General features: G+C 42.0%; 1 protein-coding gene across 1 annotated transcript; it reads left to right on the plus strand.

Moving 5' to 3' along the window:
* Positions 1 to 50: 50 nt before the first annotated feature.
* Positions 51 to 23,665, plus strand: DIS3 (DIS3 homolog, exosome endoribonuclease and 3'-5' exoribonuclease). The gene is made up of 21 exons (XM_033147977.1): positions 51 to 329; positions 2,854 to 3,011; positions 4,068 to 4,261; positions 5,057 to 5,130; positions 6,412 to 6,576; positions 7,266 to 7,436; positions 8,799 to 8,912; positions 8,997 to 9,134; positions 9,939 to 10,085; positions 11,019 to 11,135; positions 12,578 to 12,679; positions 13,345 to 13,409; positions 13,758 to 13,842; positions 14,552 to 14,679; positions 15,583 to 15,669; positions 16,330 to 16,486; positions 17,114 to 17,328; positions 19,263 to 19,431; positions 20,795 to 20,953; positions 21,521 to 21,643; positions 23,541 to 23,665. The coding sequence occupies exons 1-21, from the start codon at positions 69 to 71 to the stop codon at positions 23,625 to 23,627; spliced, it is 2,916 nt and encodes a 971-aa protein (XP_033003868.1). The 5' UTR covers positions 51 to 68; the 3' UTR covers positions 23,628 to 23,665.
* Positions 23,666 to 24,501: the final 836 nt, after the last annotated feature.

Below are 24,501 nucleotides of genomic sequence, written 5' to 3' on the forward strand. Positions count from 1 at the left end.
TTGTGGGAGCAGCGCCGAGGCCGGCGGTCGTCCCCCCACAACTTTCGCGTTTCCATCGGCGGGACGAGATGCTGACGTCGCGCACGTTCCTCAAGCGCACGCGGGCCGGCGCCGTCGTGAAGGTGGTGCGCGAGCACTACCTGCGCGACGACATCTCGTGCGGGGCGGCCGCCTGCGCGCTCTGCGACGGAGGAGGAGGAGCGGAGGAGGCCGGCGGCGGCGGCTGCGGCGACCAGCGGCCCCTGGAAGCTCAGCCCTGCGGGGCCGCCAGCAGCCTCTGCCCGGAGCCTCACTACCTGCTGCTGGACACCAACGTGCTGCTGCACCAGGTAATGGGCCGCAGCGGCCAGGGCTTCTCAGGCGCGGGTCGCCAGCTGTTGTAAGCCAAAAAATAGCTTATCTCCTCAGTTAAGGGCTTTAGGCCAATAAAACTCAGAAACGAGAGGAGTTAGGAGTCCAACGTTGTTTATTGCAAAGCAGTAGGTTACAGTCGGATCCTTCCTGTCCGGTGGTCCGGGCAGTGGTATTTATAAAATTTCAAACAAAGCATTTCAATTTTCAAGCAACCATATATACATCATTCCCTCATTTTATGTTTAATTTGTTGTTGTTCTTGTTCAGTCGTGACCCCATGGACCAGAGCACGCCAGGCACGCCTATCCTTCACTGCCTCTCGCAGTTTGGCCAAACTCATCTTAGTAGCTTCGAGAACACTGTCCAACCATCTCATCCTCTGTCGTCCCCTTCTCCTTGTGCCCTCCATCTTTCCCAACACCAGGGTCTTTTCTAGGGAGTCTTCTCTTCTCATGAGGTGGCCAAAGTACTGGAGCCTCAACTTCAGGATCTGTCCTTCTAGTGAGCACTCAGGGCTGATTTCTTTGAGAATGGATAGGTTTGATCTTCTTGCAGTCCATGGGACTCTCAAGAGTCTCCTCCAGCACCATAATTCAAAAGCATCAATTCTACGGCGATCAGCCTTCTTGATGGTCCAGCTCTCACTTCCGTACATTACTACTGGGAAAACCATAGCTTTAACTATACGGACCTTTGTCGGCAAGGTGATGTCTTTGCTTTTTAAGATGCTGTCTAGGTTTGTCATTGCTTTTCTCCCAAGAAGCAGGCGTCTTCTAATTTCATGACTGCTGTCACCATCTGCAGTGATCATGGAACCCAAGAAAGTGAAATCTCTCACTGCCTCCATTTCTTCCCCTTCTATTTGCCAGGAGGTGATGGGACCAGTGGCCATGATCTTAGTTTTTTTGATGTTGAGCTTCAGACCATATTTTGCACTCTCTTCTTTCACCCTCATTAAAAGGTTCTTTAAAAGGTGTATTTATGTTTAATACACATAAGCAATAAGCACCTGCAATTTCTGCTGAATAAGTTCTTATTCCCACCGTGTTCTGTTACATTGTTTTAGTATGCATGTTGGGAACCTGTGCTACGTGTAGCCATCTGCACCATGTAGCAACTTATGTTCTAGCTTTGAGATGTATCTTTTGTGATTAACATATTAGCTGTATTTCTTCCCCAATTGTGGGGGGCAACTTTCAAAATGATCAGTTTCATAAAGTAACAGGCTACCATAACTTCTCTATTAGAAGCACACTCAAGGATTTCCAGGGGAACACATTATCACATTTATTGTGGCCCTTTGGGCCACTGCCACACCATCGTCTCTTTCTGGCTGGGGTCAGGGGTAATGGGAGTTGTAGTATACCAACAGCTGGGGGGATCTCATCAAGGGTGGGATATGCTGCCCTGGCAGAGCCGGCCGAACATGTGAGGCAGGATGAGGCAGCTGCCTCGGGTGGTGGAAGCTTAAGGGAAGGGGACACCGTGAGCACCATGCTCAGTCTCACTCCACGGGAAAGCGGTGGAGGCGTTCAAAAATCGCCAGCTGCATTCTGCATCCCGACTCGTGGCCCCCTTGCGACCCAGTGAATGTGCCAGGATGGCGCTTGACGTCTCCACCATGTGGAGGTGCATGCCTCCCTGGGGATCCTTGGATCTGGACTGTTTCCGACACTAGCGACGCATTCCAGAGAATTCTAGCTGTCATATTTTATCTGCGTGATCGGAACAAATTTCAGGTACCGTAAAGTCGTATTGAAAAAAGAGGACTTTCGAGCCAAAAAATGGCAACTATGCATTTTGTTTTATAATCTTGGTTTAAGGAGCCATTTGGCTCCTAGCTTAAATACCTGAGTTTCTAACACTGCTTCTGGAAAGATCTTGGACGGGCCCACAATCCTTTCGTGGGTTCTGCCATACAGCCAAGGTAAAGGAGGGTGGGCAGCAGCTTCCCAGTTCACTTCAGCCAGTGAAACAGTACAGGCTACCCTTGCTGCCCTGGATGATTTCAGCAGCAGCAGAAGAAGAAGAGTTTGGATTTGATATCCCGCTTTTCACTACCCGAAGGAGTCTCAAAGCGGCTAACATTCTCCTTTCCCTTCCTCCCCCACAACAAACACTCTGTGAGGTGAGTGGGGCTGAGAGACTTCAAAGAAGTGCGACTAACCCAAGGTCACCCAGCAGCTGCATGTGGAGGAGTGGAGATGTGAACCCGGTTCCCCAGATAACGAGTCTACCGCTCTTAACCACTACACCACACTGCCTCTCAGGTCTGTTGTTGAGCAGAAGTTATTTGGATGCAACCCCATTCTTGCCTCTTGATACGAAAGGGCAAGGGCAAGACCTGGGCTGGTTGGCCCATTAGTGTGCCTTGAGTTTACAGTTGTGTCCTTTGTATTTTAAAGAAGTTCTTCTTCCAAATGGCTGCAATCATGAAATAGCTGTTGGTGGTTGCTAAATATTATGAGAATTTACTCACATGGTATGTTTTTCCCCCAGATTGATATACTAGAAGATCCTGTTATTAGAAATGTGATCATTCCTCAGACGGTCTTGCAGGAAGTAAGAAGGCGGAGCGCTCCAGTATACAAACGAATAAGAGATGTGTTAGCAAATTCTGAAAAACATTTTTATTCTTTCACTAATGAGCATCATAAGTAAGCACGAGAAGTAGTAAGCTATGCCATTCTTTACTGTTTTATTCATTACTAACAGATACATTCAGTATATACAAATAGTCTGTTAGGTGCTGTTTAGTTTCAGGTTGTATTTTTTATGATATTGATTGTTTTTGCACTTGGCAATTTTAAAAATATTGAGGGATAACTCTCATAGCAAGCTCTATCAAGATGAGTACTGTTAGGATCCAGAAGATCTCCAGCAGAACTGGGAGGTAGCTGGCACAGCTGGGCTATGCTGACTTAACTCTCTCATCCTTGGCTCAGCTGGAGAAATGCTGGAGTGTCTTCCCCCATCCTGGTTGAGCCAAGCTTGGTGGATGTTAAAGTGACATAAGTCCTGAAAGAGGATGCAATGGGAGTGGGACCAGAGAGTGCAGGTGGGGATCAGCCATGTGACCTGGCAACCCGTTGTTAGTTAAGCTGGCAAAAAGGGTGCTGTAACTGAAACCCTATTTTAAAGATTAGTTTTCCTTCTGCCAGTGTTATGCTGGCTGAGCCAGCAGTAGCCCTGCTCCTAAATAGAGTTTGGACCTGGTGTAACTGGAAGCTTGCTTGCTTTATGCCAGCTTAATGTGTATATGATTCTTCCCTAAATAGTATAGAAATGCTTTAAAATAAATAGCTAAATTTAGATGAAGTTGCTGAAAACAGCACAGTGCATGATGGGAGTGTGTGTGTGCGCGCTGCCTTTGCATTATTAACTCACCTCACCCCTAACCGTATCTATAAATTTAATTAATAATAACTAGCATATCTGCATACCACCTTGTTTGGAGGATTGTTTTACAGATTCCACCTCAACTGGAATTTTGGCTGGAGATATATATATATATATATATATATATATATATATATATATATATATATGCCTCTTGTGCAAAGGCTTCCTACATAATTGCAAGCTCAGATATATAGTTAGCCCTACAATGCACCGAAGGCCTGTGTGCGCCAGAGGATTTTGTGTGGTTTATACTGTAAATGGATAATTTTTAAATGAATAACTGGATTGTTGGTTTGCTTTTTGGTCTCCAGGGAAACATACATAGAACAAGAACAAGGAGAAAATGCTAATGACCGTAATGACAGAGCCATCAGAATAGCTGTGAAATGGTATAATGAACATCTGAAGGGATTGCAGAACGAAGATAGGATAAGAGTTATCTTGCTCACCAATGACAGAAAAAATAAAGAGAAAGCTGTGGAAGAGGGAATTACTGCTTATACATGTAAGTCCAGGCACTGATGAAAAGCCATGCAGTTCTGCTGTAACAAAAGGAGCCTTGTGGTAAAATGTGCTAGTTGAAAACCTAGAATGGACTTATTCTCTAGGGAAAGATGTCAGAAAACAGATTTCTCCTGGACTGTGCTCCAGCACACGAGATCAGTGGGCTTGGGAGTACTTCCATTATTCATAGCCTGGCAGATTTTTTCAGCCTGCCCACTGATAGTTCTGCTTCTGTGAGTTTCTCAGCAAGTGATTTCCTCTGCAAAATACACTCTTTGCTAGCCCTGTCATCTGCACTTCTCATCTCAGAAAGGCAGAATGAGACTTCTGCAACAATCTTGCTCAGTGTGTCCTCTCAACACTGGTTGAAGGGAGCTGGGAAGACCCAATGGAGTTGTTGCTGCATAAAAGTTATGGGGAATAGTGTTCCTTGTTATTAATGGAATGTTTGATACAATAGTGGGACAGTATTTAATTTTCAAAATGAAGGAATGTGCAGGAACTCAGATTTTTGGTAAAACAGTTGTGGATGGGGCAGAACAGATTGTACTTAGTGGAAAGATTATTTGCATGCTTAAGAGCATTTCTATATTCCACTCAGTTAGTAGAAATAATTCTTGCTATCAAGCCCAGAAATAATTTGTGGAGCCCACATGTCAGTCTCGCCATCCAAACTGATTATTTGCTACTGTAGAAAACAATATTATGCATCAGTTTAATATTTAATAGTTTTGTAAATTAGTATTGCTTGTCCTTTGATTATTGTTGCATAAATGTATTTTTATTTTATTGGTAGGTGAAGAGTACATAAAGAGCTTGATAGCCAATCCTGAACTTGTGGATCGACTTGCTTGCATAAATGATGAAGCGGTATGTTTCACTCTTCTGAGTAAGATGTCTCTGGAACAAGAAAGATTTCTAGTATAACTTTAGTATTGTAGAAAATATATCATTGAGTCTTGTAGAAATGTTTTCTTCTCAAGTTTATTGGAGAAATGCTGAATAGAATGTGGGATTCCATCATTCTTTGTGCTGTTCAGCAGTGGTCTCCATTTTTCTTTGGTGTTCCTGTGATGTGGCAAGAAGCAGAAGAGAGGGTTGGAAAGATTGCAAACTAAGGATAGATTGGCAAAGAACCACTTCCAAACTCATGGCAATAGCAAAACTATACTTGCACCATAAATATCACCACCAGTCTTGCCCATGAAGATCTAGCCCTAAAATCATCAGCTTAGGCGAATCACTCATACTTGGTATTTGAGGGGGCTGGGAAGGGCAGCTTCATTCTATGGCAGGGGTAGGCAACCTAAGGCCCGTGGTCCGGATGCGGCCCAGTTGCCTTCTAAATCTGGCCTGTGGACAGTCCGGGAATCAGCATGTTTTTACATGAGTAGAATGTGTCCTTTTATTTAAAATGCATCTCTGGGTTATTTGTGGGGCCTGCCTGGTGTTTTTACATGAGTAGAGTGTGTCCTTTTATTTAAAATGCATCTCTGGGTTATTTGTGGGGTCTGCCTGGTGTTTTTACATGAGTAGAGTGTGTCCTTTTATTTAAAATGCATCTCTGGGTTATTTGTGGGGCCTGCCTGGTGTTATGTAATTTACATGAGTAGAATGTGTGCTTTTATTTAAAATACATCTCTGGGTTATTTGTGGGGCATAGGAATTTGTTCACCCCCCAAAAAAGAAATATAGTCTGGCCCACCACATGGTCTGAGGGGCGGTGGACTAGCCCACGGCTGAAAAAGGTTTGCTGACCCCTGTTCTATGGAAACAAGTTGAGGGTCAGGGACCTGGTGAAACATCCAGCTGGTTCAGATGTAGCGTTAGGTGCACGAATTGTGACAAGCCTTTGGCTCAAGTACTCTCCTGTCCTTTCACATGTAAGAGGAAGAGATTGAAAACTTCCACTTTCAGTTTTAAAATAGCCAGAATTCTCCTTTATGCCTGACATCAGGGAACTCTGTATGTTTAGCTCTGTAAAATCAAACCATTTTTTTTATTATTTTATGGATAAGTTAAATGGTTTAAAAACCTGAAGAAAATGCTTCTGGTAACCTACTCTTGGTGCATGGAGTAACACTAAACCATGGTTTAGATTATGTCCAAACCAGCCTAACTGTTTCTTGTATCTGCATCTGGCTCTTACAGAATGAAATAGAAAATGGAAGGATCATTTTCTCTGAGCATCTTCCACTCAGCAAACTGCAGCAGGGTATCAAGTCTGGCCTTTACCTTCAAGGAACCTTCAGAGCTAACAGAGATAATTACCTTGAAGCTACAGTTTGGGTTCACGGTGATGGGGATGAGAGAGAGGTTTGTTTGATGCACGATTGCCTGTGAAATCCTTCATTGGGAAAAGGTGCAATTGTTTTATATATGAATACTCTTTTGATGTTTTGCATAATTTAAACTGCTGTGTCATGCTGCTTATAAGGGAACTTTCAGCCAATCAGTAGCCTGTTACTAGGCTTCCCTGTCTCCAGGCAGATTTTTTAACTTGGCTTCTTGCCAACCCACTAACTTCAAAGCTGCAGTTTCTCGCAGACCTTAACAGCATCTGCATAGAGAAGTCTGTTGTAAAAGCAGATTTCCCACTTCTGGCTTGCAAGGCAATCAGCGGATCGTACCAACATTTTTTTACTGAAGCTTAACCATGGTTGAAGCTCAACCATGGCTTCACTGTACATTTGGGATCTTAATCCTAAATGAGCTTTGTTCACTTAATTCTGGTTAATTGTTACATTTGCACTGAAGAAAGCTAGGAGATGTAACTCTGACTGTAGCGGCCAGTCTGCAATTAGCAATGGGTCAATGCACATTTCCCTCTCACTTCAGGCCTTTTCTGGAACTCATCCAGCCCCTCTCTTGGGAGACAATACTCCCAAGGCACATGGATAACCAAGTTTACAGCTGGGAATCCCTCTATTATTTTTATGGGATAATATGTGATTTCATAAGGCAACTATTATCCTTAAAACTGATTGTTTGCTTGATGCTTACAGGTAATAATACAAGGGCTTAGAAATTTAAATCGTGCAGTGCATGAAGACATCGTAGCTGTGGAGCTGTTATCAAAAGATGCCTGGGTTGCACCATCCTCTGTGGTCTTGCTTGATGAGGCGGTTCAGGATGAAGAGGATGATGTGGAAAAAGAAGAACAGAAGGAAAATAGTGTATGACATGAACATGCCAGGTTTCTCTATTCTTCCGCACTTGGCTCTTATTATTGCAATGAAGTCTGACTGTTTTCATCAGTGTGTACATCTTAATTGATTTGGCAGTCAGTTATTTGGATGCATGTGTCCTGTGACTCCATGCATTGGAAAAAAAGGTGCAAAAGTTAGCATTCTCAGAATTCCATCTTAGATTTTCAGAAGCAGCATTCCAGCTAGAAAAATTAGGGCTGCCATACGTCCGGGAATCGAACTGTCAAAATGTCATCCAGGTGGATTTTTGCTGAATCGGCAAATGTAGGGTTGCAATATTCCCAAAAGTAAAAATCAGCCAAAGTTTGGGAAATATGGCAACCCTAGAAGAATGGTATTGAAAATGTGGGCAGTGCTTGATGAAATCTTCAAATTTTGGAGTTTCAGAGGCCAAGGGGTGGGGGCCTCTGCATACACAGTGGGGTAGTGATAACTTTTGAAGTGCAAGAGCTCTTCATGGTGCCCCCCTATAGCCACATCTCCCCAGAGTGTCCAAAAATGACAAGCCAACATACAAAAACCAAATAAGGTGTGTGCGTGCACACACCTATACAACCCTCTATTTCTCGACCGGAAGCTATTTCCTTCCGTGATTCAAACTCAGAGCAAGAAATAAAAGTGATCCATACAAGAGCATGTCTGGAAACTGAGCATCCAGATTGAATGGGAGAATGCCCCTGCTCTGAAAAAAGTCTTAAGAGTTCCTCTTCCCTTCCCCGCAGATAATTCGTAGAACTCCCTAGGACTGGCAGGTGCTGAGTTAATGAGACAAAATGAGAGTACTTTTGGATATTTTATTTATTTCCATAGTTTTTTTTAGTTGCAAAATACAGTTTTTCATGGTATAGATTTGGTCTAGATTAGTGCAGAATGTTGTTTTATTCTTCTGCTGCTAGTCTTGGAAAGGCAGAAGGAGCTCCATGAGCTGCAAAAGCTCATGGGAAATCTTAAAATTCTTTTGACGTTTTAAATTTCCATCCACACACTTTCAAGGGATCTCCATGGCTATAAATGCAAGAAACTTGCCTTTTATTTTATTGTAATTTGTTTTCCTGATTGAAACGCAAGTTATCAGAATACTTAATAAGTGAACAAAGCCAAATCCTGTGCTCGTGTAGAATTACACAAGCTGGCCTGGTTCATGAATGAATCGTTACAGTATTCTATTCAGAATGCTTTAAGGGAAGTTTATGTCAAAGAGTAGTTCAAATGATGTCATAATATGGGGTGTGACCTGGAACATTCTTACCACTAAAGCATGGCAGGTTGAGGAACCTGGTTGTTTATATAATTGCAGTTTATATTTATTATATATGTTTTTAAACCTAGCTGAAGACCTCTGGGAACAAGAGTATGCTGCGCCCGACCGGCAGAGTTGTGGGCATCATAAAAAGAAACTGGAGGCCTTTTTGTGGCATGCTTTCTAAGTCACAAATAAAAGAGGTAAGAGCAATGGTTGGAGAATACTTTCTTCACTACCTGAATTCCCTAATTTCAATAAAAGCCATTCCCCCTGCTTCCTAACAGGCAAGACGACATTTATTTACACCAGCTGATCGCAGAATCCCTCGAATCCGAATAGAAACAAGACAGGCTTCAACACTTGAAGGGCAAAGAATTATCGTTGCTATTGATGGCTGGCCTAGGACTTCGAGATATCCCAATGTAAGTCTGAAAGGAAACTAATTGCCTCTGAAGATTTAACCAATCACCCTGATGATCAAACTGTTACAAAAGGAAGACACAAGAGGTTAACTTGAACTACTTTTGCTGTATATGTTGTTCAGTCGTTCAGTCGTGTCCGACTCTTCGTGACCCCATGGACCAGAGCACGCCAGGCATGCCTATCCTTCACTGCCTCTCGCAGTTTGGCCAAACTCATGTTAGTAGCTTCGAGAACACTGTCCAACCATCTCATCCTCTGTCGTCCCCTTCTCCTTGTGCCCTCCATCTTTCCCAACATCAGGGTGTTTTCTAGGGAGTCTTCTCTTCTCACGAGGTGGCCAAAGTACTGGAGCCTCAACTTCAGGATCTGTCCTTCTAGTGAGCATTCAGGGCTGATTTCTTTGAGAATGGATAGGTTTGATCTTCTTGCAGTCCATGGGACTCTCAAGAGTCTCCTCCAGTGGGCAATGTGTGGCCTGAAAGCCATTTGCCATTACTTATCATCCTGTTTACAAAATTATTTAAGCCTTGTGACTGTGGTCACCTAGTCTGTGATGGAACCTGTTTTTACCCATATCCTGATTCAGAAACACAGAAGCTGTTATACTTAAATAAGTGCTCAATCCGATGTATGCCTACTTGGGAATAATTCTTACTGAATGTAGTGAGAATTTCGCACCCCAAGTAAGTTGCACATAGGATTGCTACTTATAATAATATTTATTTTTAATAGTTTTAATATTAATGTTTTTTCTTCAAAATGGCATTGTTTCATAATATTAATGAAGTCGTGTATTGGTTTAGGGTCATTTTGTAAAGAATTTAGGAACAGCTGGAGACAAGGAGACTGAGACGGAAGTCCTGTTGCTTGAACATGATGTTCCTCACCAAGCTTTCTCCCAAGCGGTTCTTAGCTTTCTGCCCAAGATGCCCTGGAGCATTACTGACCAGGTACAGTAAGCACTGATAATGTTCAGAAGTACTAATTGGTTAACATCACCATAGGTTTGCAATGCAATTTGTGCTGCAGCGGGAACAATGATTAGTAATAGAAATAGAAAAGTGATTATTCAGATTCACTTCCATAATAGTGAGGGATTTAAAACTCTTGGGTTTGTTTTTTTTTTTTTTAAAAAAAAACACCTCTGCCTCCCTGCAAACATTGATTATACTCATTGCACTTTAATTGTCTCAAGCTGACAGAAATTAGCCGCTAAGTTTCTCCAAGGTGAATGAAACCTCCTCAAAGTCAGTTTCAGACTGTTTCTTTTATGAAATTAGCATGAGCTGTATGTCTGCAGAGTATCCATAACTATGGATATCAACTGTCCACAGCTTTCCCACAAATTTATTGCATAACAGTTGTCATTTCAGGAGGTAATATTCCCTTTTAAAACAGTTTCTTTAAACCGTGAATCTTCCAAGTAGCATTGGATTGCATTGCACCTTTCTGATTCAATATTGCATCAGTTTTATTAGAAATTGTATTTATTTGTTCTCTGCATAGTAAGATGGCATATTTCCTTCTCTCTCTTGCATTGATTGGCCTTTCATCTTCAGGTGTTGTTGTTTTTTTAAGTGTACTTTTCTCTTTCTAATCATATCCTGTATACCTACTTGCTTAAGTGACCAGTTTATGCTCCTGAAAAACTGGCTTGTAGCTTATGTATGCCAAAACAAGTTCATAGTCTTTTGTGCTGCAAGCTTCCATGCTGTTTTTGCTGCAACACAAAAGGGCTCATTCCAAGGTTACTTGTCTTAATTTCCAAGTTTTATAATTAAGCAGTTTCTTCAGTATGGTGAACTCTTCCCCCCCCCCCCCCAATAATTATTATAACAGTCTGTAGTAGTTTATAAAATGTTTGCTGGAAACCAAAATTTCAGGATATGAAGTTGAGAGAGGACTTGAGGCATTTGTGTGTATGCAGCGTGGATCCCCCTGGCTGTACTGATATTGACGATGCATTGCACTGTAGAGAGCTGGAAAATGGAAATCTAGAGGTAAGACAGGTGAAGGCTGGCACGCATTTTTGTCTGTAGATCTATGTCATCCTTTCGGTCTTGAACATTTTGCTTTCTGCATGTGAGGGTAGGAGAATAAAAGAACCCAAAGCAAGAGGAAAAGGCTTATTGCTCTGTAAGAAGCAGTTACACAAACAGCTTATTCAGTTATAAATATATTTATTATGCTCAGCTTTAAAGCCCTAAACGGCCTCGGTCCTGTATACCTGAAGGAGCGTCTCCACCCCCACCGTTCAGTCCGGACACTGAGATCCAGCACCGAGGGCCTCCTGGCGGTTCTCTCACTGCGAGAAGCAAAGCTACAGGGAACCAGGCAGAGGGCCTTCTTGGTAGTGCCCCCCCCCCTGTGGAACGCCCTCCCATCAGGGGTCAGAGAGATAAACAACTACCTGTCATTTAGAAAATACCTGAAGGCAGCCCTGTTCAGGGAAGTTTTTAATCTGTGACTTTGTATTGTATTTTGATATTTGTTGGAAGCTGCCCAGAGTGGCCGGGGAAACCCAGCCAGATGAGCGGGGTATAAATAAATTATTATTATTATTATTATTATTATTGCATTCAGGTATGCTTTCATTCTGTTCTATGAACTATGAGCACTCTTCAGCTGCAGTACTACAGCCAGTTACACACATAGTGTACTTGAAGGCAGGCTTGTGTGAATAAATGTAGGGATGCTGCTGTGGCTTAATATATATTCACTGTACTTGTGCCCAGTGTGTTTCAGTTCCTGGTTTTCTAGTTCCACACTTAAACTCTGCACAATTGAAGTCTATTTACTTCTGAGTAGATAATGCATAGGCTTATACTGTTTCATTTATAGGGGCACGGGTGGCGCTGTGGTCTAAACCACTGAGCCTCCTGGGCTTGCCGATCGGAAGGTCGGCGGTTCGAATCCCCGCGATAGGGTGAGCTCCCGTTGCCTGGTCCCAGCTTCTGCCAACCTAGCAGTTCAAAAGCACACCAGTGCAAGTAGATAAATAGGTACCGTCATGGCAGGAAGGTAAACGGTGTTTCCATGCACTCTGGCTTCCATCATGGTGTTCCATTGTGCCGAAGTGGTTTAGTCATGCTTGCCACATGACCCGGAAAGCTGTCTGTGGACAAACGCCAGCTCCGTCGGCCTGAAGCGAGATGAGCACCACACCCCATAGTCGCCTTTGACTGGACTTAACCATCCAGGGGTCCTTTACCTTTCTACCATTTTTACTGTTTGATTTCATCTGAAGTGTGTGCTACTGCACTGTTACTGACAAGTTAAGCAACGAAACATCTCTCTAATGACTTCAAGAAACATGGAAAGTTAGAAGTAAAGGGTTATATGTAGCAGAGCTATTTATGTTTTTGATTGATGGCTTGAGGTAGCGAGAAATTTCATAAAATGCCTACCTTTGGAAATTCTGAACAACCTGTTTATTTACTAGGTTGGTGTACACATAGCAGATGTCAGTCATTTTATTCGTCCAGGAAACGCCCTGGACCAGGAATCTGCAAAAAGGGGCACAACTGTGTATCTGTGTGAAAAGGTATGCTTTCCTGTTAGCATTTATTAACCTTCGGGTGGTGTTTTAATTCCCTGTATTGGTTTCTTTCAGACATGAAATGCATTGTATTTCTGAAGGTAACCAATCATACTATTGAATAACAGTTTCCCAGTAAAAGAATTAACCAAAAAATTAACAGTTGCTGGGATCCCAAGGGTAGAGAACTGACCAAAACGCAACCTTGGTTGAGTCAAAATTGTGTGAAAAGCATTGCCTATTGTACTTTCACAATGATAAGACTTTCCTTTTCACTGGATTTTAACCTGACGTTGGGTGACCCTTTTTGCCTACAGAAGCTCAATTCAAAGGGCTATTTTTTTTCAGTCTTCAACGTCATTCAGAAGCGCCATTCAGAGCACAGGGCAAGAGAGGGCTTTTTTGAGAGGAGCTTCCAATGGCTTCTTCATAAACTCCTCTCGTTCTCTCTTGCCCTGCACTTTGAAAGGGGCTTTGAAGGCCCCATACCCAGGGCTTGGTTGAAAAATAGGAAATGTAATGTGGGAAAGGTAGCATTTGATTAACAACATATCCTTGATCAAATTAACAACATGAGTACGGTTCTATACATGTACACTGTGTCAATATATATGATTTATTAATTTTTTGGTCATAAATAACCATAGACAACTTTTTGTGTGTTTTTGCAGAGGATTGATATGGTTCCAGAGCTGCTCAGTTCAAACTTGTGTTCGTTGAGATCCAATGTTGACAGGTAATTGTGTAGATACAGTTTTTAGATATTTAAGAATAACTTCTCTTCTGTAAACAGAAAACAGTTCTGTTTACAGAACAGGTCTTTCCACTATGATGTCCTGCAGTCTCCAAGGATCCATTTCACGAGGGTTTTGGGATCCTCCAAAACTGGACGGCATGGAGTGCCAGGGTTGGGGGGCTGCAGCAAGAAGCGTGCGGGGGGGGGGATGTTCCATGGAAACTGCAGAGGAAGGAGCAGGCTTCCCTTTGCAGAAGTGTCATCTTCTCAGGCAAGAGCACCCTAGGATCAAATACAGCTGCAAGTAAGTTTTCCTGTTTCATCAGCAACTTTCTACTCCTTTCCTAGGCTTGCATTTTCCTGTATATGGGAAATGAATCACGATGCTGAAATCTTGAAAACTAGATTTACAAAAAGTGTAATTAATTCCAAGGTAAGGTTCGCATTTATTTGGAATATTTAGAAACTAATGCTGAATTGTGCTAATTTGAACTCCTGCTTAATATTGGGGCATTGAATATGTTTACACATAAGACACTGAAAATGGGAGAGTTCCAAGTTTATTTACCTGATATATATACTGTCCGGTCCAGATAATGTGAGTGGCTGAAATCACGTTGGTGGTTTCTTCAGCGATAGATCTGGACAAAGCTAAATCATACTTAGAGTAGACTTAAATGGATTTAAGTTGACTGCTTTCAGTGGGTCTACTTGAGTGTGACTTAACATTGGATGTTACTTGCAATCTAAACTACGTTTTGCTATGTTTGGCGCCCTGAAAAAAAAATTCTTTATTTACTTAATTGCATATTGAAATGTATATGTTACTTTTACATCCAGAGGTGGTGGACAAAAAAGCAATGAAAATACAATTACAGTTCAATAAAGGAAATATAAATGAGCTTGATACATGCCACAAAAAGACAAGAGTAGCAGACAAGATGGATCAAAATCAACAGCAAATCCTGTTGTCTATGCATTCAGAGTTAGTGCTGTAAAAGCAGTGAAGGTTGCCCAGTTCAAACTTTCATCAGGAATTGATTTTTGAATAATGTCACATTGAGATGGGGTTCTCTTAGGAATCATCACTGCTGCCCTTAAATGTTGATTGCTCCTCTTTTATTATACATTTCTGTCCAAAGGCTTCCCTTACATATGCTGAGGCACAAATGAAAATAGATTCTTCCAGCATGAACGATGACATTACTTCTAGTCTGCGTGGACTAAATAAACTAGCCAAAATTCTTAAGAAGCGTCGGATAGATAACGGGTGAGTAGTCTTCTTCTGCACAGCTTTTCATTCATGTGAAGTCACTATGACCCAATACATCCACTTAGCATTTGCTAGAGTGGATCTTCCTGTTGTCTGCCCTGAAGAAAACAACAGCAGATAAGATAGCACAGTAGTTTTCATACTGCTCTGAAATTCCACAGAAACATATGTTTCTCAATAACAAGATCAATTTGAAAGATTGGTTAGCCATGACCACCATTACACCCTGCAGCTTGCAGCAGTCCCAAATGTGAGTGCTTGGTGCATTTATAAAGCCAATTTCAGATGGGCCTCAGGGTTCCTATCTCCTGCACCCCCGAGCTGTGTCATAGCCTGTTCGTTGGACCCATGCCAGCGCCGGGAACTCCTTGCATGCTGAATAAAGATGACCAAGAAACAAAAGGAAGTTTAGTGTGACCGGAGGTGGGAAAGAATGTCTCCCTTCTCTGAAGGGAAAGGGACAGAGAAGGTGTTGAAGGAAAGTGAAGTGAAAGATTAATGATAACAACAACAACTCTATGTGTGGTATCCATTGCTGTCATTCCACTTGCCAGCTGGCCCCTGCACACCTTCAAAATCTGCAGAGGCTTGGGGGACCCTCTGGATAAGATATTTGAGGAGTGCAAGGAGATGAGAGGAAGGGGGCATCCCACTGACTAATACGGAGATGCTGAGACACGAAACATCCAGAACAAATGGCCGAATTTGGTGTGAAGAAAAGTGAGCTCTGGGACTCCTTGCCACAAGGAGAATGTTGCAATGAATATAGCAATTTCCAAAGGCAGATTAAATATCAGTAGAAAATTGTAATTATTGCCATAATTTTCTACCTGTACCTTGTTTGTATGATGTATAGGCTCTGTAAAATATTTTACTATTCTCATATCTATTACTTTCTAGGGCTTTAACTCTCTCTTCACCTGAAGTTCGTTTCCACATGGATAGTGAAACCCACGATCCTATTGATTTACAGACAAAGGAGCTCAAGTATGTTTTATCCGCTGTTGTCGCTGCAGTCCAATTATTTGTTCGCATGTGCATCGTAATGGAAGTAAGATGTGCACAATGCAGCTGTCCACACCAGAGGCCACTTCAAAATATCAAAGCAGTTGACAGTATATGTTGCATACCGTCAACATAAATAACAGAACGTGGACTGTTTATGAATAAATTATGGTACACTTCTGTTTAGAGCGTTTAGAAAAATGGTTCGGTGGAAAAGTCGGGATGGTTGGAAAATTGTAAACATGGACTTAATAATTTCGGTTAACTTAAAGAGAACCATTAGTGTGTGTGGCACTTTACAATATAACCAAGCAACACACCTCAATTTTATAAGCTGTAGTCTACAACTTTGAAATGTGTACATCTAATTTTGGGTACACAAGCAACATGCTGAACAGAGAGCTGGTAGCTGAGCCTGTCCACTAAAACAAACACACTCCAGAGTGCATCAAAACTGACATTAGGTCACAGGGACAGGGAACAGTGTCTAAAAGGCATTTGTGTATCGTGTATAAAATATGCAAGAGTGTTGAAGTTCACCTATGAATTCTTTGTGCTTCCCCAGAACAAACATATCAAATTTTAACTATCGCTTTCCATGACGGCCTCTCTTCTTATAAGTGTAATATTTCCTGTTGGCAGAGAAACCAACTCCATGGTTGAAGAGTTCATGTTGCTTGCTAACATCTCTGTGGCGCAAAAGATCTATGATGAATTCTCAGAGCATGCCTTGCTAAGGAAGCATCCTGCTCCACCTCCATCAAATTATGACATCCTTGTGAAGGCTGCAAAGTCTAAGGCAAGTTATCAATGCTTGGAATTGAAATGGATAAAGGATCAAGTCCTTAACCGATAAGTATGCTGTATTTTTCTTTCAAATTTTAGCTGGGATCAGAATGCCTCACTTACGTTTGACGCCCCTACATAATTGGAGCAATGGAACTGTCGTTGCTCCCTCTTGTCTGTGCCCTCTGAGTGGGTGTTGGGTCTCTGGAGCATCCCCCAGCCCCCTCTCCGCTGGGCTGCATTCCTGCCTGTCGCTCTTGTTTCCTTTACCTTGGCTTTGAACCCCTGTTGAGGGCAGCCATATTGATTCTTAAGTTTGTGAGTTGAACAGATGCTATTAGTTGTGGTTTATTTGTCATCTTGCATGTAGTCCTTTCCCTGAGGAGCTCAAGGTGTCATATGTCAGTCCCTTGGCCTGCATCAGCAAATGTGTCCAATAATGCATATTTAAACCATGGCAAAGTGTTGTGAAATATTAATGTCTGTTTTTTTTATGTTAGCCGCTCTGAGCCTGGCATTGGCTGGGGATGGCGGGATACAAATAAAATATTATTATTATTATTATTATTATTATTATTATTATTATTATTATTATTATTATTATTATTAAAGCAACTCCCCCTACTTCTTTTTTCTATAGGGTTTGGACATCAAAACTGACTCAGCAAAAGCCCTGGCTGATTCTCTTGACAGTGCGGAATCACCTTCTTTTCCTTACCTGAACACTTTGTTACGTATCTTGGCTACTCGCTGCATGATGCAAGCAGTTTACTTTTGCTCTGGAATGGACACCGATTTTCGTCACTATGGCTTAGCATCTCCTATTTATACACATTTTACTTCGCCTATCAGAAGGTACTCTTCATGAAATTTTGAAAGGGAAAGAAATGTGTGTTGCAGCCTGTTAAAAATATAGTTTGACAGTTAAATGTATTTTAATATCTGTTGGGGGCCACCCAGAGTGGCTGGGGGACCTGGCCAGATGTGCGGGGTACAAATAATAAATTATTATTATTATTATTATTATTATTGCCACATTCTACCAGATCACCCTAGGATATATTACTTTCAATGTTGCTTTCGTTAGTTCAAATACTAAAGTTTTATTACAACTTCTGTAAATATGCCAAACTTGCCTACTGTCTTCTTGCTTTCTATTCATACGTTGGGACTGTCTTGCAGAATTTTGAACCGTTTACGCCTTTTGATTTTTGTACAGGAACTAGTTGATAAAGCATAGAATAAATCTTGGCGAGGGAATCTTGATTGATGCAAAGTCCTTAAGAGCCTTTGAGCCTCCAGGGCTTATTGAATGCTGAGTATATCAGCTGAGGGGGAGCAGAAGGAAGGAAGAATGGAGAGGAAAGAGAGGGGGTAGCCCTACTCAATTCCCATACCCTTTAAATTTATACAGTGGTACCTCGGGTTACATACGCTTCAGGTTACATACGCTTCAGGTTACATACTCTGCCAACCCAGAAATAACGCTTCAGGTTAAGAACTTTGCTTTAGGGTAAGAACAGACATCGTGCTCTGGCGGCAAAGCGGCAGTGGGAGGTCCCATTGGCTAAAGTGGTGCTTCAGGTTAAGAACAGTTTCAGGTTAAGAATGGACCTCCGGAACGAATTAAGTATGTAACCAGAGGTACCACTGTATTGAGTACGCATTTCTACAATACTGATAGCGGTAGGATGAAAGCATAGGGAAACGCCGTCCAAATTTCTGGACGACTGTTACATGAAGCAGCTGCAATACAAGCAGAAATATCACAAGATGTATTAGGATGAAAAGAGCTTCATTGGTTGCATACTGCCTGTGTCATTTATACACGCACACAAACGCCTACCCCATCAGACTTCAGGAAAAGATGCATGTGACTGTCTAATTCATGAAGGACTAGATCATGCAGAAACAGCCCCACCCCATAGCTGTAACTGCTTTTAAGGGGGACCTGCGTGAACAAAGGACAACCACAGAATGTAGTTTATAAAAAGGCTTTCCTCAACAGTCTTTTAGCTGAGCAGCTCCGAAACCTTTGAAGTCCTGCTTCATATACTGAAATGACATGGCCTGTTTTATTGGTAAAATAGATGTAAGCAAGTTCTTCGAATCTTGAAACTGCTTTGGTATTTTTACCTTTGGATTTTAACCTTTCACGAAATACAGAAATCAAATGTGCCAAGTACTTTAAACGAGCACCGTCAGATTTTTGCCATGAGGTGAAGAAAATGCTCCTCACACTAAATGGACAGTTTTTCAGGAGAGAGAAACGAATGTGGAAGTAAGATTTGAGTTGAGTGGACATGTTTCACGAGCTATTTCCAGGGGGAAATCATGAATAGGAAAAGGGAAAATACTCCCTCCTCTTTTCACACTTCTGTATCTCTCCCCCCCACCTCAAATAAAGCAATATAGTACTCAGGTTTGGGATTGGCAGCTGGCCCCAAACCTGAGCATATTGCACAACAGAGGAAGATTTCAGGATAGCGAGAAAGGAAAAAGTCCTCTCCACAGCCCTACCTTGAGCCCTGAATAGAACTACAGGGTATCTTTTCCAGGCAAGCTGAAGCCCTGAAGAGAGACACTCCTGTGAGGAGCAACTGACACTGCAAGGTTTTTATTTGCACACCTTTGTTCTTCCTTCATTGCTTATAGTTTACAAGTCAACTACTTTATAGGATGTGAGCTGCAAAACCTGAATGTCTAACACGGGTTTCTGTGCACCTGAAACAAACTGCGGTTGGCTTTTGCTTGTTGTCAGTGGTGAATGTTTTCTTCTTTCATTGCAGGTATGCTGATATTATTGTGCATCGGCTGCTGGCTGTGGCCATAGGGGCAGACAGCACTTATCCTGACCTCACGGATAAACATAAATTGGCAGATTTGTGCAAGAATCTAAATTACAGGCATAAAATGGCTCAGTATGCCCAGAGAGCTTCGGTTGCCTTCCACACTCAGGTGAGTGTTTGTCTTTTTCTTCCACAAAGCATTTGGGGGAAAAGGAGTTCTGGAGCGATGGCTGCTTCACCTTCATGTTGTGGTTTTTAAATGGGCTTTATGTTGTTTGCAGTCTTGGGGGGATTCTTGAGTCAAAAGATGAGGCAAAATGAACTCCACCCTCCCAAAGAAGTATATTCTCTTCTTCCTGTTGATCATACCTGCTTAGTTTCAGCAGAGTGCCAGCAATTGGGGGATGGGTTGCTTGGAAGCTCTCTCTCTCTCTTGTTGCGACAGTTTAGGCAGTGCATCATAATGAATAATACTGTGTTGTGAACAAACAGGGAACTTGGGAATTTGAAGCTGCTGTTGGTCTGATGGCTATATTTACATTGTGAATCTTTAGAACTTTGGAGAAGCATGCTTTTTAAAGAATGATCCAGCCCAGGTCAAGAGCACTTGCCCTCTTAATTTTGGCAGAGGGGAGAATTAAGCATGCATTTAACTCCGCCATAGATATCTGTGGAACTGAAATGGTCTTAAATTTGAATGGATTATACTTTCCGTAGTGCCTCCAGTATTCTATCTGTTTGTTCCCCCTGAAAACTCAAGAGTGTTGTGTAAAAAGACGGTTCATTTCTATTTCGTATACATATTCAAATGGCTGCTAAAACTGCGTAGGACTCTGTAGTCGTGTTGGTTGTTTCAGAAGTGAATGGAAGGACAGTCTGGTCAGTCATTTGCTAGAGCAGGGGTCCCCACACTAAGGTCCGGAGGCCGGATGTGGCCCAGTCGCCTTCTAAATCCGGCCTGCGTACGGCCCGGGAATCAGCACGTTTTTACATGAGTAGAATGTGTCCTTTTATTAAAAATGCATCCCTGGGTTATTTGTGGGGCATAGGAATTCGTTCATATTTTTTTTTCAAAATATAGTCTGGCCCCTCACAAGCTCTGAGGGACAGTGGACCGGCCCCCTGCTGAAAAAGTTTGCTGACCCCTGTGCTAGAGAAAGAAGAGCTGTGCATCCATATGCCTCCCCCTCTTCCCCATGCCCATCTCAGCATATGAATGCTAGGAAGAAAAACACCACTGGTTCATCTGTTCAATTCAAAGTATTTGTCTAAGCACTTTGGAAGGGAGTGGAATTAATTAATTCATCTGGGTGCTGCCTTTCACTGTAGAGGAAACATGTACCTGCTTCTTCTAGGGTTTCGGTGAAGATAATCATTTATTATCATTATTATTATTATTATTTATTTATTTATTGTATTTATACAAATTAAATAAATAAGTAAATGAAAATATTTTGCTTGGCACCTAAAATACATTATTATATTTATTATAGTTAAACATCAAAAATGGTTTCAATTTCTCCCTACCACAGTTGTTTTTCAAAAGCAAAGGCGTGGTGAATGAAGAGGCATATATCCTGTTTGTACGGAAAAACGCAATTGTCGTTCTGATCCCCAAATATGGCTTAGAAGGCACAGTCTTCTTTGAAGAGAAAGACAAGCCGAAACCAGCCCTTCTGTACAATGAGGAGGTAAGGCGCCTTAGTCTTTGTATGGGATCTTTTTAGTTGGGAAATCACACCAAGCCCAGCTGCCACTTATGTGAAGCATGTTCAGAGTTTTAGACTGAATGTCTAAAACTAATGTGGCATCAAAGTTAAAGCTGATTTTGTGAAACAGCAAAATCCAGAAACGCAGTAGGAACAACTCTCCACCACTAAGAAGTATTTCAAACTTACTAAGGTTAATGTGCTTTTTTGTAAGTTTAGCATTAAGATACGTTACAAGGGAAATTGGTTTCAGGGCTGTGTGCATGCTATTTGTGTGTGCTTCATTTTATGCATGCTATCTTAAGCAGATTGAAGGAATCTAGATAGATTACTCTGTTAGAAGTGCAGTTGAGGTGCCTGTCTCTGGATAGCAGTCCAGATCCTTACATAAACCAAATTACTTATGGTGCTTTCCTTAGGGGCTTGGTATAGTTTGCATATTTCCTGAAATCCAAACCTTTAAATACTTTAAATGTTATTACTATTTTTTTCCTTTAGTGTATCAATTCTGTATTGAACAAGGGGGGGGGAAATATGTTTTCTTCTTAGATTCCCTCTCTCACTGTGGAAGGCACGTCTTTCTATACGTTTGACAAAGTTATAGTGAACATCATGTTAGATGCTTCCAATATTCAGCACCAGAAAATCCGTATGGCCCTGGTAGAGCCCAAGGTAGGTTACTGGCGTAGTAGCTGAAAGCAGTGTGGTGACAAGGAGAAGTCAAAGCATTGCGTATTGGTTTGAAGTACAGGTGAAACTCGAAAAATTGGAATATCGTGGCAAGGCTAATTTCTTTCAGTAATTCAACTTAAAAGGTCATGACATGCAAAGCAAGATATGTCAAGCCTTTATTTGTTATAATTGTGATGATTATGGCGTACAGCTGATGAGAACCCCAAATTCACAATTTCAACTTTGGGGTTTTCATCAGCTGTACGCCATAACCATCACAATTATAACAAAGGCTTGACATATCTCGCTTTGCATGTCATGAGTCTATCTCATATACAGTGGTGCCCCGCTAGACGAATGCCTCGCTAGACGGAAAACTCGCTAGACGAAGGCATTCGTCTAGCAGAAGGCTGCCCCGCAAGACGAATTTGTCTACGGGGCTGCCTCACAAGACGAAATGTTTTTGGGTTTTTTTTGCATTGCCGCTTCGCTAGACAAAAAAACCGCTAGACGGAAATATTCGCAGAACGAATTATTTTCGTCTAGCGGGGCACCACTGTATTAAACTCCAGTAGCTAATGAAAACAATTGCTTGCATAAATGGACTTTCCCACGATACTCTAATTTTTCGAGTTTCACCTGTAGATCTGAAAGCAAACTTTGAGACAGATTTGAAGGTTCCTTCTATCTATTACTTTTCTTAAATGGGTTGGCATGGGGGAAGTGTGGCACAAGCTGCCTTTTATTATTTTGACCTGGTGGGAAGGAACTTAAGTTCCCACTGGAATTAAAAGGGGGCTTAGGAAAAAAACACGGGTGGTGGTTCCAGGTGATTTAAATCCAGCTGCTGCTGCTTCACTCACCAGCAAAGTGCCCATCAAATTGCTGGCTCAGACATAAGTAGCATGGATTTGTATATTCAAATGGCCGCTTGAAGGTATAGGATGCGTCTGCATAGAAAAAAACCACATTGCACCCCTATATAAAAAGCCCTGTATAAAAAGGGCCAGGTGAGGCCACACAATTTTATCTCTGTGCAACAGCACTTTCCTTTCTCTAGTATAAGTGGATACATGTTGTTCATTACTTTTTCCCATAGGAAAAAAGGTGTACTGGGGGTGAAAACTTGCTGCCAGTCTCTTGTGACTCCCATTAAGAGTCAAGCCAGTTCCTATCTGTATCGTGGGTTCTGTTTGTTGGTCACTAGAACAAGGCAGTCGAACTTTTCATACCAAGTGGGCCACAAGAGTACTTTGACACTGAACCTGTGGGATGCACACTGCCTCGTCGTATGGGGGCTGGGGAGGAGGCAGGCTTTGGGAAGGAGGATGGAGAACCCTGATGGAGCGCCCATGACTCCTTCCAGTGTCTCCCCCAGCTTTGGGAAGACAGCAGGAGGGCTGGGGTGGGGAGGTGAGGTGAGGGCCGGAAAAACCCCTTGAGGGCCACATATTGGACCACTGCTCTCGAGTGTGACTTTATTGGGGAGGAGTGGGGAACTGTTGTCTAGTATTTCTTCACTGAATTGTGAATTATCCTACATCAATTCCCCCCACCCCACTCTGGCTTCTCAAAGAACATCTCTGTTTAGGGTTTTGGAATATACATGTTGTGAAGCTGGGTGACAAGACTATTTTATTGTAAAAACTGATAGCATTAGGCTGGCGTTCAGCTAAACAGTTCTGCAAGTATGAGTACTTTTCACTGTGCCATGTAACTTCTCCACTTTGATGCCCCCTAAATCTGCTCCGGAGGCTTGGGGAAACCCCAGAACACGTTTTGCCAGTGTGCAGGACAAAGTCGTTCCATTGCACAGGTAAAAGTCCTACGCTAGCGGAGAATGGCTTGTCCTTTTCACAAGAAGTAAACATTGTTAACCTTTTTCCTTTTCTGCCAGGTACAAGGCATTAGTATTCCAAGCCAGGCCAAGCAACTGAGCGGCAAGAATGAACCGGAGAAAAAGAAGACAAAATTGGGAAAATAGCTTCATTTACCCAAAAATAAATAGTTAATTTTACATCATATTTGATGTTTAAGACAAATGATATTTTATATACTTTTACAAGCCACTTTTAAATAACTTTGTGTCTTTTAAACTTTTATTTTTATATGTTTCTGTTCATGTATTGTACTTAAAAGCACCACTTAAAATGAAGCTAAGCTTCTGGACATCTTTAGGTGATTCTACAGAAGCAGCAAAGTAAAGAATATATTTACAAGTTCCTGATGCAGAATTTTCTATATGTGCTTTTCAAAGTAACATTCGCTAAAATTGTTCATGTGCAAAAAATAATAATTAAAAGAGGAAGTAATGAACCATCTTTTGAACCTCATGTGCATATAGTATTTATTTTTTGGGGGGAAACCATTTGCTGAGGGATATCCTGCTGGAGGAAGGTGTGAAATGTAGATCACTTGTCCACATTTTAAATACTGCCTCTGAATTACATAACTTGCTATTTCCTGTAAGTTGGGAAAATGTAGAGGTCTCTTCGGAATTGATTAAGCTTCTAGCAGTGATTAGGGGGGCTGACCTATTATCACAGAGGGCTGCTTCCATTTGCTAAGGCAGAATTGATAAAGAGGACTTGAGATGGTAAAACGTGTATCTGGCTTGCACAGCCTATAGCTAGGTGGCTCTCTTCATAAATGCAGCAGTCAAAAGAAAATTTTCTGCACATAGAAGCGAGTATGTTAGGGAGAAGGCTGTGCCACAGGAGAAGAAAAAAACAGGGATCCCTTCAGAGCTCATTCTTTGCTGAAAGGGTGGGGTGGGTGTGTTTCCCCTCACGGGAGAAAACTTCTAATCCCATGATCCTTCCATGCAGCAAAAGGGAATTTCCCCGTCACTGACATCG

This window comes from Lacerta agilis, chromosome 4 (assembly GCF_009819535.1).
Source record: "Lacerta agilis isolate rLacAgi1 chromosome 4, rLacAgi1.pri, whole genome shotgun sequence".
In the NCBI taxonomy this organism is placed as follows: domain Eukaryota; kingdom Metazoa; phylum Chordata; class Lepidosauria; order Squamata; family Lacertidae; genus Lacerta; species Lacerta agilis.